Source organism: Vanacampus margaritifer, chromosome 3 (assembly GCF_051991255.1).
Source record: "Vanacampus margaritifer isolate UIUO_Vmar chromosome 3, RoL_Vmar_1.0, whole genome shotgun sequence".
In the NCBI taxonomy this organism is placed as follows: Eukaryota; Metazoa; Chordata; class Actinopteri; order Syngnathiformes; family Syngnathidae; genus Vanacampus; species Vanacampus margaritifer.
Window position 1 is genome coordinate 25,272,653 of NC_135434.1, and position 15,439 is coordinate 25,288,091.

Genomic DNA, 15,439 nt, shown 5'->3' on the forward strand with positions numbered 1-15,439 from the left:
GCTTACCGCCACCACTGTGTGAGCGCATGAATAATGTATCCATTCCATAGTAAAGTGTCCTTGAGTGCCTAGAAAAGCGCTATATAAATCTGATGCATTATTATTATTATTAAAAACATTAGAACAATATGAAGAAATCACCATGCATACTTCCCAGTCTTTTGCATGGAAAAAAAGGATGGATGGATGGATGGTATTTTCAAAACGATATTTCAATCTTCAATAGTTAGATTCTCTTTGCCTTAACCACTGCCTCGATGCGCCGTGGCATTGCCTGGGGTCCTGGATGCCCAGGCTTTCTTGATACTTGCTGTCAGCTTTTTGTTTTTGGGTCTGGTGGCCCTCATTTTCCTCTTTCCTCTCATTTTGAAAATATCATCCATCCATCCATCCATCCATCCATCCATCTTTTTCCCCCACGTGCAAAACACTGGGAAGTATGCATTAAGTATGGTGATTTCTTCACAAAATTCAAATTTTTTGACATCCAGTTTTCATGGGTTTCAAGCCCAAATAATTTAAAAATGAACAAATAAATATTTGAGATCACTTAACTCTTTGACTGCCAAAAACGTTAAATAACGTTTAGTAAAATCCTATGGGGGAGTGCCAAAGACGTTAAAAGACGTTTTTTCAAAACAGAGGTGAAACTAACCATTTTCTATTGTTGATTACTGAAAAACTGAATAAGGTAGATTCAAACTTTTTTTTCTGATGAAAGATGAGAGTCCAATCTTTCATTTGGTAGTATGTGTGTTTCCATAGTCCAAACACATAATTTTCTGTGGACCTTGAAAGATCAGTCAAAAATGCTTAAATCGGCTGGCACCCACGGCATCCCTTTTCTGAAAACGTCTGGCAGTCAAAGAGTTAAGGAATCTATCATCTACGAATGTTTGACTTTTTGAATGGAATTATGGAAATTATTCAACTTTTTGAGGATATTCAAATTTTTGGACGAGCACCTGTATATGAACTTTGTGAATCACAGAAGAAAAGTTGTTGGTAAGCGAAGAGCAGAGTGATGTTTGTCCTACCTTTGAAGCCTTCAATACAATCACAACTGTATTGGTCCACTTCATCCGAACATGTACCGTTGTTTTGACATGGTTGGGAGGCACACTCGTTTATGTCCAAGTCACAGTGGAAGCCTTGAAATCCAGGCACACAGAAACACTGGTAGGCATTGACCCCATCTTTACAGATGGCACCATTTTGACAGGGTGCAGACTTGCATTCATTGATGTTTTCCTCACAGTTGTCTCCTTGGAATCCAGCATCACACTGACAATGATGCCCAATGTCAGGAATGTCTATGCATGTTCCGCTATTGTGGCATATTTCCTCTGAGCAAGTGGTGACTTCAGACTCACAGTATTCACCTCCAAATCCACGAGGACAGTGGCACGAATAGGCATTGACTCTGTTGACACAGGTTGACCTGATACCGTTGCAGGGGTGGCTTTCACACTCATCTACGTCCTGGGTGCAGTTGAGGCCCGTGAAGCCATCCGGACAGTGACATGTGAAATTGCCACTTCCAAGACTGCTGGTGCAGTTGGCGCAGGGTGACAAGATGCAAGCGTCATACAGCTCATCGCAGTTTTTGCCCATGTACCACACTGGTCCTTTGGGACAAAGGCACACGTAGTCACCCAGATGTTCAAGACACGTGGCACCATTGTTACAAGGGGATGAGAGACACATGTCTGCTGCCGCTGTACACAGAAGACCTGCAAATGAAATGGCACAAAAATACACAAATAATACTTAATAGCTCAATTTTGTACACAACATAACACAGACGGACAACAGTGTAGAGCAGCAGTGGACATCTTTAGTTGGCATGTCAAATGTCATTCTTCTAAAAGAAGAATTTAGTGAATCACTATTAAATCAGTTATCATTCAAAAGTGTTATAGTAGGATTGTAAACTGGGGACTGGGTTGCATATTCTTGTTGGTTGTATTAACATCAAGCTATTTTACCAGCTGTGAAATCACAAATAAATAAATTTAAAAAACATTGAGCTTTTGCACTGCTCGCAAAAAGGTACAAACTGTCACTTAAATTTTACCAATTTTGATTTCTGCTGTCCATTTCAGAATGTCAATGTATTTCAAACTGAATCAAACATCAGAGTTCCATCAGAATGATCTCACAGGTTATTTCACTTTAACCAAAGGGCAAACACACCCAAAATTACTACTAAATTTATTTAAGAAAAACATTCCAGTTTCAGCATATTAAATCAGAAAATTACAACTACACATAACAAGTGGCTAATGTCTTGGGCTGCGTTCACACTGCAGCTCAATTACGATTTTTTCGCAAGTATCTGATTTTTTCATGCAGTGTGAACGGTACAATTTCGATTTTTTTCACACCAGACCTGGGCCTCTTTCGTATGTGGATATAAATCGGGTATGTGTGCGTTGCGTCTGCACTGTGAATGCTCATCCGCATGCATCAAAAGCCTGAAATGTGCTTGGAAGGGAGACGACTGATACGTCTGTGAATATATAGAAAGCTGTTTTGAGTAGCAGTGTTAAATTTCAATTTGTCTTAAATCATACTTGAAACGAAGCATAAAGTTGACATGCGTGGCGACAATAGAAAATCAGCCCTGCAGACTGTTCATCACGATTGGCGATGACGCAACGTCATCTTCGGTAGACTTCGGTGTCCCCTCATTTCCCCAAAATATTTCTATTATCTCTTCCAACCGAGCTACTCTGGCGACATGAGATTAAAAAAATAAGTCCGATGGATTCTTTCTGTTGGTGTTTGTAAACAGCACATTCAAAACTGACGCACGAGGAAGTTGATGACAGCAGCCAACCAGGAGCGAGCGTTAAAACAATGCACCAAACAGGAGCACGGGCCGTTCGCACAGCCGAATTTGCATAATGTATGCACACAAGACGCATTAATCGAACTCCTAACACGTCCGCGAAACAAGTCCACCAGTCCACCAATCTGTAGTGTGCGTTGGCACAGCTAAATTAGCATATGACTGTTATAAAAGTCGCTTGCCTCAACGGTTTGGCTAGCGGTAAAACGTTGCAAGTTGGGTCACTTCCGTGAACGCTGAACACTGCAACGTGACGTTGTTTTGGGTGTACGTCAATCAACCTGTGCTCTTTGCGCATTCGAGTCGCATCCCGGGCGCGTTAGATGTCGCCAGTTTTTATTTTTGTAATGTCAACAGTACATAAAACGATCGGATTTAACAAAAAATCCAAATGTGTTAACGTAGCCATAGTGTTCTCTGTTTGCAATCTTGTTATTGGAACTGTATGAATGTTTCCCTTTCCAAAAATAACAATGTTCAGTTTTGATTGACATGGTAAGAAAAACATTCATTTAACAACATATATTTTATATGTAAATCCCGTGTTAGTAATTATCCTGTTTAAGGTGACTGAAAATTAAGATACATGTTTAGATTGTGAGAAACACATAAATCAAAAGAGGACTCATCTGACATGCTACATGTACTGGAGTACAATGTGGTTTTGTAAAATTTCACAAGAATTTATATGTGTCTTCCAACAACAGCCATACACAAAGTTGCACAAATAATAAACGCATTGATCATGTCAGGTTTAGCAAACTTGTTTTATTTAGGATATTTAATTATGACCAGACTGGCTTTTATCATCTGAAGTATAATAATAATAATAATATTGAGAGAAAAAAAATACTGCATTTTAGTTGCAAACATAATCCTGATTCATGTGTGCTGTAAATGCCTTGCAATGCAGTAGACTAATTTCTTTGGGCAACTGAAACTGTATGTGCATCTCTACTCAACTTTATTTATATAGCACTTTTACTGTACTAAAGCCCTGAACACACCTGTCGCCATGGGGGGGCCATAGGGGTCCGTGCCCACCCACCAAGATGGTTGTGCATCTGAGGCATGGATCTCTAAAAATAAACTTTTTTATTATTATACTTTTCATAATAGCTAATTTTGTGTTTTAAAATACGAATGTTGAGTTGTTTATCACTAAGACACTACAAATATTAAGAAACCGTGGTGTGATTTTGTTTGATTGATGGCCAGTCTTATCTGCAACAGACATCACAGCCTTACTAAAAATAATGTTAGGCATGCTGGCTTATATGCGACGAATACGTCAATGTTGTCGTGGGAGTCATGTACATTTTTCAAAGTGAAGCTTTTGTTTGTTTGTTTGGTATTGTGTACTGTGGCAAGACATGTCAGTATAGCATGTACGTGTTGTAAATCAGACACGACCAGCGTATGGCAAGTGAGGAGGGTTGTAATACATTATTGTTGGCAAATGGCAACTAAAAAGCTACTTGAAAAAATAAACCACAAGAACCACATATCGTTTGGGCATCTAAAATGAAGTTAGATTTTGCTTGTTTTTTTTCTTTTTTATTCTGCTGCAGAACGGGTGGCCCATTCGAAGCAATATGTCAGCGAATCCGCCATATTGAATGTGGCAATTGTATTCACCATTCAATCAACAAATAATTAGTAAGACTGAGTTAGAATGGGATAATGCAATTAAAGGTAATGGTTCCCTATTAATCCAATGACTTGTGGCTTAATGATACATCTCCAAGGAGAAAGTGAACGAGGCATCTTTACAAATAGCTTCACTTTGACTCGTCCAATACGGCTGTCAACGTACTCACGACGGCGTTGCTTGTGTGCATGTACTGTAAATGCTGTCTATAATAATACTGGTCAGTGGGCGCCATTCAATGGGTGGATGCAAGGCAGTGCTACGTGAATTTATCCAAATATTTGGGGCAAGTTAATGCTGTCTGTATGGTATTCATAATAATTGATTCTCCAGTCCCATTTTGTCATCTGTCTCGCCTCACTTTTAAATTTCCAGTACCACCCTCCCGATTCGATACTTTAAAGCGCATCTATTCCGGAGCACACTGGGCTCTATGGTGACGACACTCCTCTGTCATGTCACAACTCCTTTAGCCATACCGTCACAGCCTTCTTTCGCTCAACAGAAACTGGGTTGCTGAAAACATCACAAACCAACAAACGCCTAGGCTGTAGTACAGCCGATGGTACAGCCGCTGGGGAGAGTCCAGAAGTGGTCCACATGGTAAAGATCCAATGATGAAACAAAAGCCCCCCAACAAATAACAAAATACAGTGAAAAATAAGTGGAGCTTTTGAAAAGGTAGAATCCAATTTTATTGATGCATTTTATAATTTATTGCATGTTCATGTCAATAATAATAATAATGTCAGTACGTGACCTTTTATGCCGCAGACTAAAAAGCTACTGCATAATTTTTTTTACTGGCACCAAACATTTTGGCTGTACTGGCACAACTTTCAATGAGCAGTTTAATAACTGGGGATTTTACTGTAAGTGAATGCCTTAACTTTTGGACATCATTCTCTCATACGCTTTAGCTGTAATACCATGTGGCTTATGCAGGTCTACCTGTACCTCTGACCTTTCGAGGTGCTTAGGAACCAATCTGATAATGAAAGGGGAAAAAAAGCCTTTCTTTCTTTTGGACTTAAAGTCAAGGCAGATGGTCTCAAAAGTAAACGTATTAGATGGCTACATTTAGCAGCTGTCAGTATTGTGTGTACGTAAATTACTCACAGGAAGAATTGTGCTGTTATGCGTAGAAGGTTCTGGGTCCATTTTGAGTTGGCACAGGCCAAGAAAATCCTTAATTAATAAATTCATATAAAAATTAGGAACTACAGAAAGTTTCCATACGTATTAATAGCCTATCTGAAATTATCCATCCATTTTCTTTACCGCTTTTCCTCACAAGGGTCGCAGGGGTGCTGGAGCCTATCCCAGCTGGCTTCGGGCAGTAGGCGGGGTACACCCTGAACTGGTTGCCAGCCAATCACAGGGCACACAGAGACATAACAACCACACTCACAATCACACCTATGGACAATTTGGAGTGTTCAATTAACCTGCCATGCATGTCTTTGGAATGTGGGAGGAAACCGGAGTACCCAGAGAAAACCCACACAAGCACGGGGAGAACATGCAAACTCCGCCCAGGAAGGCCGAAGCCCAGACTCAATCTCACATCCTCTGCACTGGGAGGCGTACATGCTAACCAGTCAGCCACCGTGCTGCCCTTATCTGAAATTAATAAATGGATAATTAACTCTTTGACTGCCAGACGTTTTCAGAAAAGGGATGCCGTGGGTGCCAGCCGATTTAAGCATTTTGACTGATCTTTCAAGGTCCACAGAAAATTATGTGTTTGGACTATGGAAACACACATACTACCAAATAAAAGATTGGACTCTCATCTTTCATCAGAAAAAAAAAAGTTTGTTTCTACCTTATTCCGTTGTTCAGTAATCAACAATAGAAAATGGTTAGTTTCACCTCTGTTTTGAAACAAACGTCTTTGACACTCCTCCATAGGATTTTACTAAACGTTATTTAACGTTTTTGGCAGTCAAAGAGTTAATCCATGTGTTATTTTCTATGCATTTAGTATGATCATTCTTTTGCTGTTTTACCTTTTACAATTTCAAGATTCCCCCATGATTCTTCAACCACCTACAGGTGCACGTTTCTGTAGTAACCTGTGCAAATTTGGTGGCTGCACAGGCAGTTCGCTGGGCTGTTTCAAATTCCCCTGTGAACACTGTTTGCTATTTTCCGATGATAAATAGGGAGGCCAGGACTAATTGTATCACTTTTTATACTTTTATGTATTGCTTGGAATCAATACATCATGTATAAACAAAATGTATACCAGATGAAAGACCATAGTCTTAGGTATATTTTTTGTATACATGTCATTTCCATACCTTGCGTCAAAGTTATAAGCCATCAAATAGAGGGAGTGAACATGTGACATGTTGCCCCACCAATGAGTAAGTTGTCACACTATATGGGGTAAGATGTCACACTGCAGTTTGTAACTAATAAAACTAGGACAAAATTATCCTTATTCTCTTGTTTTTTGTTTTGTTTTGTTTTTACAGCCAGAGAAATTATTTATCATTGATCTTGAAAATGTACCGTATAGTCATTGAGCAAACTTTAACATAAAATATTATGAAATACATTAAAGTCCTGAAGAACTGCCGGCATGTAGGTCATAGCTCTCAGCCTCAAATGCCTGTTTTGCTTCCCTTAAACAGGAAATTTGAGATTAAATAGATTTTTTTTTATGAAGTTAATATTAATGGTTAATGGATGGATGGTTCATCATGAAACTTAAACCAGTTATGACATGTGGGCATACTTTAGTTCCAAAAACTGGTAAATCATTTTTTAAAACAATGAAACAAAAGCTGACAATTTCCTCACTCTTCAGACTCATCATCTGAAGAACAATTCTGGCATACGTTAACAGAGTGCCAGAGGTACATTTTTCAGTGACCCATTCATTGGATATGTGACACCAAAATGACTGAGACAAATAGCCCCAAACTACCATGTTGGCTAATTGTTGCTCTAGTTTAAAGTTTGCTTAAAATAGAGCAGTGACTGAGGCATGACTAGATGCCTGAAGCTCTCCTCTAGCAATTCCACTTGATTTGCTGTGATAATTTGTCTATTTATGACGCCTCTTTCAAAATATCTGAAGTATTTTACTTTGGGTTGTGCAAAACAGCTAACTGGCACTCACGCGGTATTCTCTTCTGAGACAGTACACAACCCCTGACCATTTATTCAAAGAAAACTAGTACTGTATTCCACTTTTTCGCTGTGCCCTGTGGTGGAGAAGAAAACTGCAATGTGACAACTTACCAGTGAAACAACTAGCCCCGGTCTCCCCTAACATGCATTCATGTCACGTGTCGATTCTGTTCTTATATTCCCAATACCGCCATGACTTTCTTTAAATAAACACACAATGGTTTAACCCAAATCAATTTCAGTAGACAATGGTCAAATTTGACACAGAGTGTTCTACATATTGTATTTTTTATTTTATTTTTATTGCCATCAAATGTAAAAACTGGTCAAAGTTGAACCAAACAGTTTGTAAGTATGAAATGACGGTTGGCAGAGGTTGCTGTCCCCCTGCTTACCCGATTTTTGTATTTGTATTGATTTTTGTGGGGAAAAGAAGATTATGTGGCAACTTTACAGGTTTCAGTCTCAACTCAGGCCCCCGTTGGTGTGGGGTGTGCATGTTCTCGGAGTGCGTGTGTGGGATTTCTCCAGACACTCTAGCTTCCTCCCGCATTCCAAAAACAAGCATATTACATTAATCAATGACTGTAACTTGCCCATAGATGTAAATTTTACTGTGAATCATTGTTTGGTCATACTTTATAGCATATGTGCCTGCAATTGAATGTCTACCAGTCAGGACAGGGTGTCTCCAGCCTGTCAGCTGAGATAGATGTAGACACACAGTACGGATAGAAAATGGATGAAGGAATAAAAGGACAACGCTAGGCTACCAAAAAGACCACTTTGCCACTTTCCCCATTTTCCTATTATTATTTCCATCAATACTGGTTAGTAGTTTGTTTTGAATTTACTGTGAAAAGTGCTTAATGGCATGACTCATCAAATGTCAGATGCAAGCAACTCATCAAAAAACTGAAACAAGGCATCCATCCATTTCCAATAAACACATACTGTACTTTCTTGAGTTTCCACCGCATCTAATCATACTGCTGCTCTATTACTTTTTCACATCAGATCCTCCCTTGCGCTCCTCAAGCCGGATGCATCTTGAGACATACGACATAAGTTTTAATTCGAGTGCTGTAAAGTAATCTGTGGGGCTGTAATATTTCACAAGTGAAGTGAATGCCACCTTTTGTGTTCATTATCTAGAGGTGAAGGTGTTAAATTGTTTATGTTCCTTCCCTTTTATCTCTAAAGTTTGAAAGATGTGTCATTTCTTTCGCCTTGCATCATCTCTTCACATCCTTCTGAGGCTCCTCTTTACTGCTGGAAGATACACACATTTCAATCATGCTAAAGACCACCCTGTACACCTGTACAAAGGAAATCTTTCGGAGTAACATCTACTTGAAACTGCTCCACTTGTAATGTCATTGATCTCGAAAGGGGAGAGCTGACAGCGGCTGCTCGGATCTCCTCACTCTACACCCCTCCATCCAGAGTCCATCAACCCCTCACACATTCCAAGGAGATGATAACAGCACCTCCTAAACATAGCCCAACCCCCCACAATCACAGAGCACGCTGTAGATCATGGTTATGGTGAGACAAGCTTGATCCGTGGCACTGACTGGTACCACTATATCAGCACACTGATAACACTGAGCAGAGACGGTGACTGCTAGCAGGTACAAGTTGTTTGGCGACTGACACTGTCCAGACTACACTGTGTCCCTGCTAGAGATTTACATTGAGCACCGATCACCTCCCACTGCTGTGAAAAACTTTTTTCTCCAATTTGGGTGAACAGTATTTGCAGGTTAGCCCAAAGTGGACTCAAGTATTTGGCTATTACAATTTTGCACAATTTTATAACAGTAAACGGAAATAAATGGCCATCTGGTATCATCTTTACAAGTCTAACAAATTGACATATTATTTATTTATTTATTTCTCTATGTATTTATCTATTTATTTATCTCTTTGTTTTATTTATTTATTTTTCAACATTTTGGGTCTGTAATGTTATCCATTCAGCCAGATGAATCCATCCCTGCCTTATACAGTTATATACAGAAGTTTACCTTCCAGTAAGAAAATGATCCTAAACATAAAGCAAAATCTCCAATGGAATGGATCAAAATTAAATATATCCAGGTGTTGGATTGACAACGTCTAGACAATAATCCAATTCAGAACCTGTGAAAAGATCTGAAACTTCTGTCCACAATAAACACTTTCCATCTAATCTACCTGAGCTGTAACTGTTTGTTATGCAAATGGTACTTCATATAGGACTTTTCCACCTCACAAGGCCCTCAAAGCGCTACTACTCATTCACCTACTGATGACGCAGCATCAGGAGCAACTGGTGGTTCAGAATATTGCTCAAGGATACCGGGACATGATCACATCGTCATGGGATCGAACCCAAAACGTCTGGATTGGGAGATGACCACTCTATCTCTGAGCCATGCCACCCCATAAAGGAAGAATAGGCAAAAATTTCAGTCACGAGATGCGCAAAAATTAGATATATACGTGCCCCAAAAGATTTGCAGTTGTAATTGCAGTAAGTTTGTTCTACAAGGTATTAACTTAAACGAAATGTTTGCACATCCTTCTTTTCTATTTATTTGTAAAAAAAAAAAAAAACAACAACAAAAAAAAAAACATATAAAATATAATATCAATGTTGTTCCATTTCACAATTGTGTCCCACTTGTTGTTGATTCATCACAAAAAAATAAAGAAAGAAAAATTAATTTTATATCTTTATGTTTGAAGCTTAAAATGTGACAAAAGGTCAAAAAGTTGAATGGGGCTGATACTTTCTCAAGGCATTGTTAATATTTGGGATGCAACGATATCTAAATGTCACAATATGATGTTATCACGATATTAACCTCACATAATTATATAATAACAATTATCACAATATTGTGGTGGTGTTGTCAATATTTAAAATAAAGCTTATAATACTATACATGTCGATCTCTGAGCTTTCTGCTATGTATGCCACTATGCCAGTATCGTCACCGCCCTCCGCCATCTTGAATTACTTTGTAAACAATGCACAGCGTATGTTACTATTGGCTCAGCAGCGTAAAGTATCATAGTCTATGTAGTTTCTAATGCTGTGCTTGGCTGAAGCAGGGGAAAAGTAAAGTTTTTTGATGGAAACGTGGTGCTTTAAATATCATAGCATAACGATGACGATATTGTGGCAATTTTAATATCGCTATATCACGATATTGCTGTTATTGTTACATCCCTAGTAAATATAATGTAATATCATAACAAATGAAAATTCCTGGCAGGTACCCCGTCACAGCAACGGAATGCCAGTCATGCTGCAAAAACAGAGGAAATAGTGGTGCTGTGACTCACAGAGAGGGGGACGCCCCCAGACAAAAAATTGAGCTCTGGGCCATTTTATTCACCACCAGACACTGGCAGGTCTTCTGGGTTTAGCTTTGTGCTCCAAAGTCTGCCCAGCAGGTGGCTGCTTTGCTTTATACAAAAATGTCCAAATCCTCTGAATGAGTCACGGTTACACATTGAGTCAGAGAGTGGCATGCATGCTTTTGTTCCTTGCGTAAACTGCATAGTCTATGTCATTCCATAGCTAATCTTTGTGTAAAATGGAAATAACGGCCATGTGGCATCATACAGTTAAATTACCTTCAACGGTTTCAAAAAAAGATCAATAATTTCTGACACTAATTTTTACTGACCATCTGGTCACTCTTTTGGTGTTAGATAGATTTGTCTGAACATTTACATTGGATCCAACAGCACGTCATGTATTTATCCTTTTTCTTAAGAACACATTCAACATGGTTTAGTCAGAGTTTTACACTGAAAAGATAATGCACCTGCGCTTGACTGAGTCATCTGCAGATGGCGGCCATAAGAGGTTCACAGAGGAGGCGGAGGCTTTTCTTGAACATACCATTTCATAATGTGTATCCTAGCAAACTTTTTCTGTTGTTTTCACATATTTTCTTTAAAGCACTCTTTCCCAGTTAACTTGAACAAAGACATCTCTATGGTTTATTTGTCTTTAATTCCTTCGTAGCTAAGGGTGCCAGGTCACTAACCATGCGCCTTAATTCCCATCACCACCCCCATTTTAACACTGAGACAAAAAAAAAAGTGCAGCAGTGCAGCCGGACGCTCAGCTTGTTGCCATGGGGATCTTTAACAATGCCACCCAGCTCCCTGGCTTCGATTCGCCGCCGTCTAAATGAGCTTCAGACGCTGCACACAAATGAGGGTCACGGGGAAAATGGGTCAGCGTGGTATTCAAAAGGTGGAGGGGTCGCCCAGCAAAGTCCCACCACCAACCCCCGCACACACCATGGGACTGGTGGAGCCGGAGTTAGTCCAGGGGGAAATATTGCTAATTAGATGTTATTAGTAAACTAGTTCAGCACGCATGTAGACGTTACTATTTTGTCAAGACGCAAACTTTAGAATCTTTTGCAGTTGTAACTCAAAGGCTTTCCTCATTCTAGTAGTGTGATGCTGCAGTGGAGGAGGCAGTGCATCAATGACATCCATGATGCTGAAACGCACTCATTGTGTAACCTATTATCAATGCACACTACAAATAAAACATACTATTATTACAAAGTAACCTAAAATGACTAGAACAAAATTGTTGAATTTGCACGCTACAGTATATACTGTGGCGTGCAAATTAACCATTCTACTCTTGCTAAAAATCCAACCAGCCTTACCCAGTTTGAACATCATCATGGTGATCAGCAGTGTCCTCTGATGTCTGGACCAAACTTTTCCTAACTCCATGGCAATGCAGGCTGCAGAAGTTTCCAGTCAGTGTGGCACTACGCTGTCACTCCTCAGGTTCTCCATCCAGCTCACTGCAGCGCTCCATCCATGCCGCTCAAAGTTAGCTGGGAGTGAGGACCGATTCCTCCATGTCTGACCACTTTGGGCACTAGTGTCTGCTGTGTGTTGTGTTTGTTTGAGCAATTGGCATGTGCGCACGAGTAGTCTCTCTGGGGAACAAAGTGGGACAGAGTAAATCAGAATAATCACCCCAGCAGAGAGTGGCCGCAGAAAAACATGAAATGGAGCTCAGGACTGAACTCCACCCACTGTGATAGGGTTTAACAAACACAAACTCCCTCTCCACTGTTGCTTTGTTTTTTCACCTGTTAGCAATAAAGAAGATTTGATGTATGGAACAAACCATACTGTATTATATATGTCTTCATATAATTGTATTCCTTTATGCAGACACAGATTACAGTATATAACAAGTTGTGACAACCCCAAACACCATATGAAATGTAATAAATTGTTGTAAATTAAAACCATAATAATTATAATAATAATAATAATAATACATTGTATAGCGCTTTTCAAAAGACTCAAAAGACATTTCACTAGAATAAAACTACAGAGTCAAAAGAAAAATGTAAGCAGGAATTTTTACACTAAAAGATACATCTAAACAATACATAATAAAGCAAACAGAAGAAACAAGACAAACGACAATAATCACAGATAAAAAGCAGTTGTGAAAAGGTGGGTATTGAGGTGTGATTTGAAAGAGGGTATGTCAGTACAGTCACAGATGTGCTAGATGGATTCTTAAAGCATAGAGCTACTTCTTTGGTATCTGATTCATATGAAATAACTCATTGTGCTCATATTACCCTATGCCATAATTTTATCTATTTTTTAATTAGAGATGTTCGATACCACTTTTCTTTTAGACCAATACCAGTATGAGTACACTACTCTTGAGTAGTCGTTGATACAGATACCAAGTACTGATACCACTAGAACATTCGATAAATAAAATGTCCACCCCCAAAAAACAAGGACAGATAATTTTAAAGAAAGATCTATACATCCCAATGTACAATTTCTTTCTTGAATTGCATGAATTATCTATTGTACTAATTTCTAGTTCCTGTTCATAAAACGGCCACAAAGGAGCACAAAGGATCGACCGCCATCGCAAGTACTGATCCCTTGAAATAAGGCCTGGCATCGATATTCGCCGATCAATTTTATTAAATATCCATCCATTCATTTTCCAACAGATAAATATAAATATTATGACTGTATTTCTATCTTGCCAATGTTCACTTTTTCAAATGATCACTTTTACAACATTCCTAGGAAATCACATTGTCTCATCACTGTTGAGCTACTTTAACAACCGGCATGTGCACCCTAAAAACAGAATTGTTGAACCAACTTAATATTACAAATTGAATTGGTAACATACGATTGAATTAAGTTAATTCAAAGTGAATATATTGAGTTTAATTATTTATTAGTTCATTAAATTTAATATATTCACTTTGGATTAATTTTTGATTTAACTTAATTCAAGTTAATATATTAAATGTAATGAACGTATAATTAATTAAACTAAATATATTCACTATTTTCAATTGAAGCATTTTTTTTTATTATTAGTTCAACAATTCTCTTTTTAGAGTGTGGACTACTCATGTGTTCCTTGGGAGCTACCAGTGGGCACCATGTTGATGACCCCTGGCATAGTGTAAAGCCATTTAATGAGTACAGTACAGTAATTTGGCCAAATACCATACATGTGGGAATTGGCCAATATGATCAATTTGTAAAAAAAAAAAAAAAAACATTAAATTGACCACATTTTAACATAGAAGTTTTCAGCCTAGCACCAACAATGCATGTTATTGTAATATAACGTAAGGTTTTGTTGTATGATCAAAGCAAAGTACTTTCAAACATCATCCATTTTCTATAACTGTGTATCCAGTTGCGGGTCATAGAAACACTTTCAAAGATTTCCAACTTAAATGTCCTTTTAAATAATATATAATATTTTCCAAGGATCAAGCTGTTTTCCTCATGGATGTGAGAATGCACTCCAGGCAGTTTTTTGAGGTGATGTGTGCTCACTGATGTCCACTGACATGTTTGTTCTGGTGCGGCAGCTCCCACAGGACCTGGGCCGAGAGCCCAGTTCAATATTATCACTGTAAGAGTGTGAATCTTGGATCAATGGATCGTTGCTCCCCATACCCGCTTTAGAAGAAGGTGGTGGGATTTATTTGGTGGAGCCGACTGCGGCACCCACTCCCTCCTACCCCCAACCCCAGATCTTAAGCCCAGCATTAGACTTAACTCCACCCTGCCGCGTTCACAACAACAAAAAAGTTAATTAAACATTGAGAGCGAAGCAGGCGTTTGGGAGAGACAGACATCCCCACTTTAGCTCCTTGAAAAAGCGACACGTTAGATACCGGGGGTCACAGCAGTTCCACATTCCTGAGAGAAAGGCTGCTGCATTCTATAAAGCTGTTACACAATAGAGAAATGGGCTGGCTGACATGTTGGCTTTCCATAGAGCAGGCCTGAGGAGCTTGAGTGGGACAATACAGACACAAAAACCTGTTGAACACACACAATTCTGTTCATTTTAGATCATTTTATAATTTGTTTTTCTGAGCCCTTTTTGGTCACTCTCACATGGTATACCTTCAGAGTCGCAGTAGTCAGTGGGAATTTTTGAGAATGGAAGGAAATTGCAAGGGACTGAAAGCAAGAATGTTGTTTTTTAATAGTGTCAACAGAGGTCAAATAAGTAGTTCTCTACCAACTACAATTTTCAGACTTCTTCAAATTACAGAATTGTTTTATTAAAATACAAAGAACCAACATATTGTATGCTTCAGGTCAGCTGAAGTCAATGTGGCCATACCCAAATCCCTGTTCTTTCTAGCTTATGTATTTTGTATTCATTTACTCATGCCACCAATGAAGTGCCCTGCATATCTGTCAAGGGATTAGTCTATATTAAATAAAAT

General features: G+C 38.9%; 1 protein-coding gene across 2 annotated transcripts in view; it reads right to left on the reverse strand.

Annotated features, from left to right (window-relative positions):
• LOC144049266 (protein crumbs homolog 2-like) overlaps nucleotides 1-15,439 on the reverse strand; it is a 44,723-nt gene that overhangs the window by 25,252 nt on the left and 4,032 nt on the right. The window contains exons 2-3 of one of the 2 annotated variants that reach the window (XM_077562031.1): nucleotides 12,341-12,622; nucleotides 1,038-1,733 (exon numbers count right to left, since the gene is read on the reverse strand). In XM_077562031.1, coding sequence (XP_077418157.1) covers nucleotides 1,038-1,733; nucleotides 12,341-12,410 — 766 coding nt within the window. In that variant the 5' untranslated portion in view covers nucleotides 12,411-12,622. The remainder of the gene's footprint in view (nucleotides 1-1,037; nucleotides 1,734-12,340; nucleotides 12,623-15,439) is intronic. The other variant, XM_077562032.1, reaches the window with a different exon arrangement.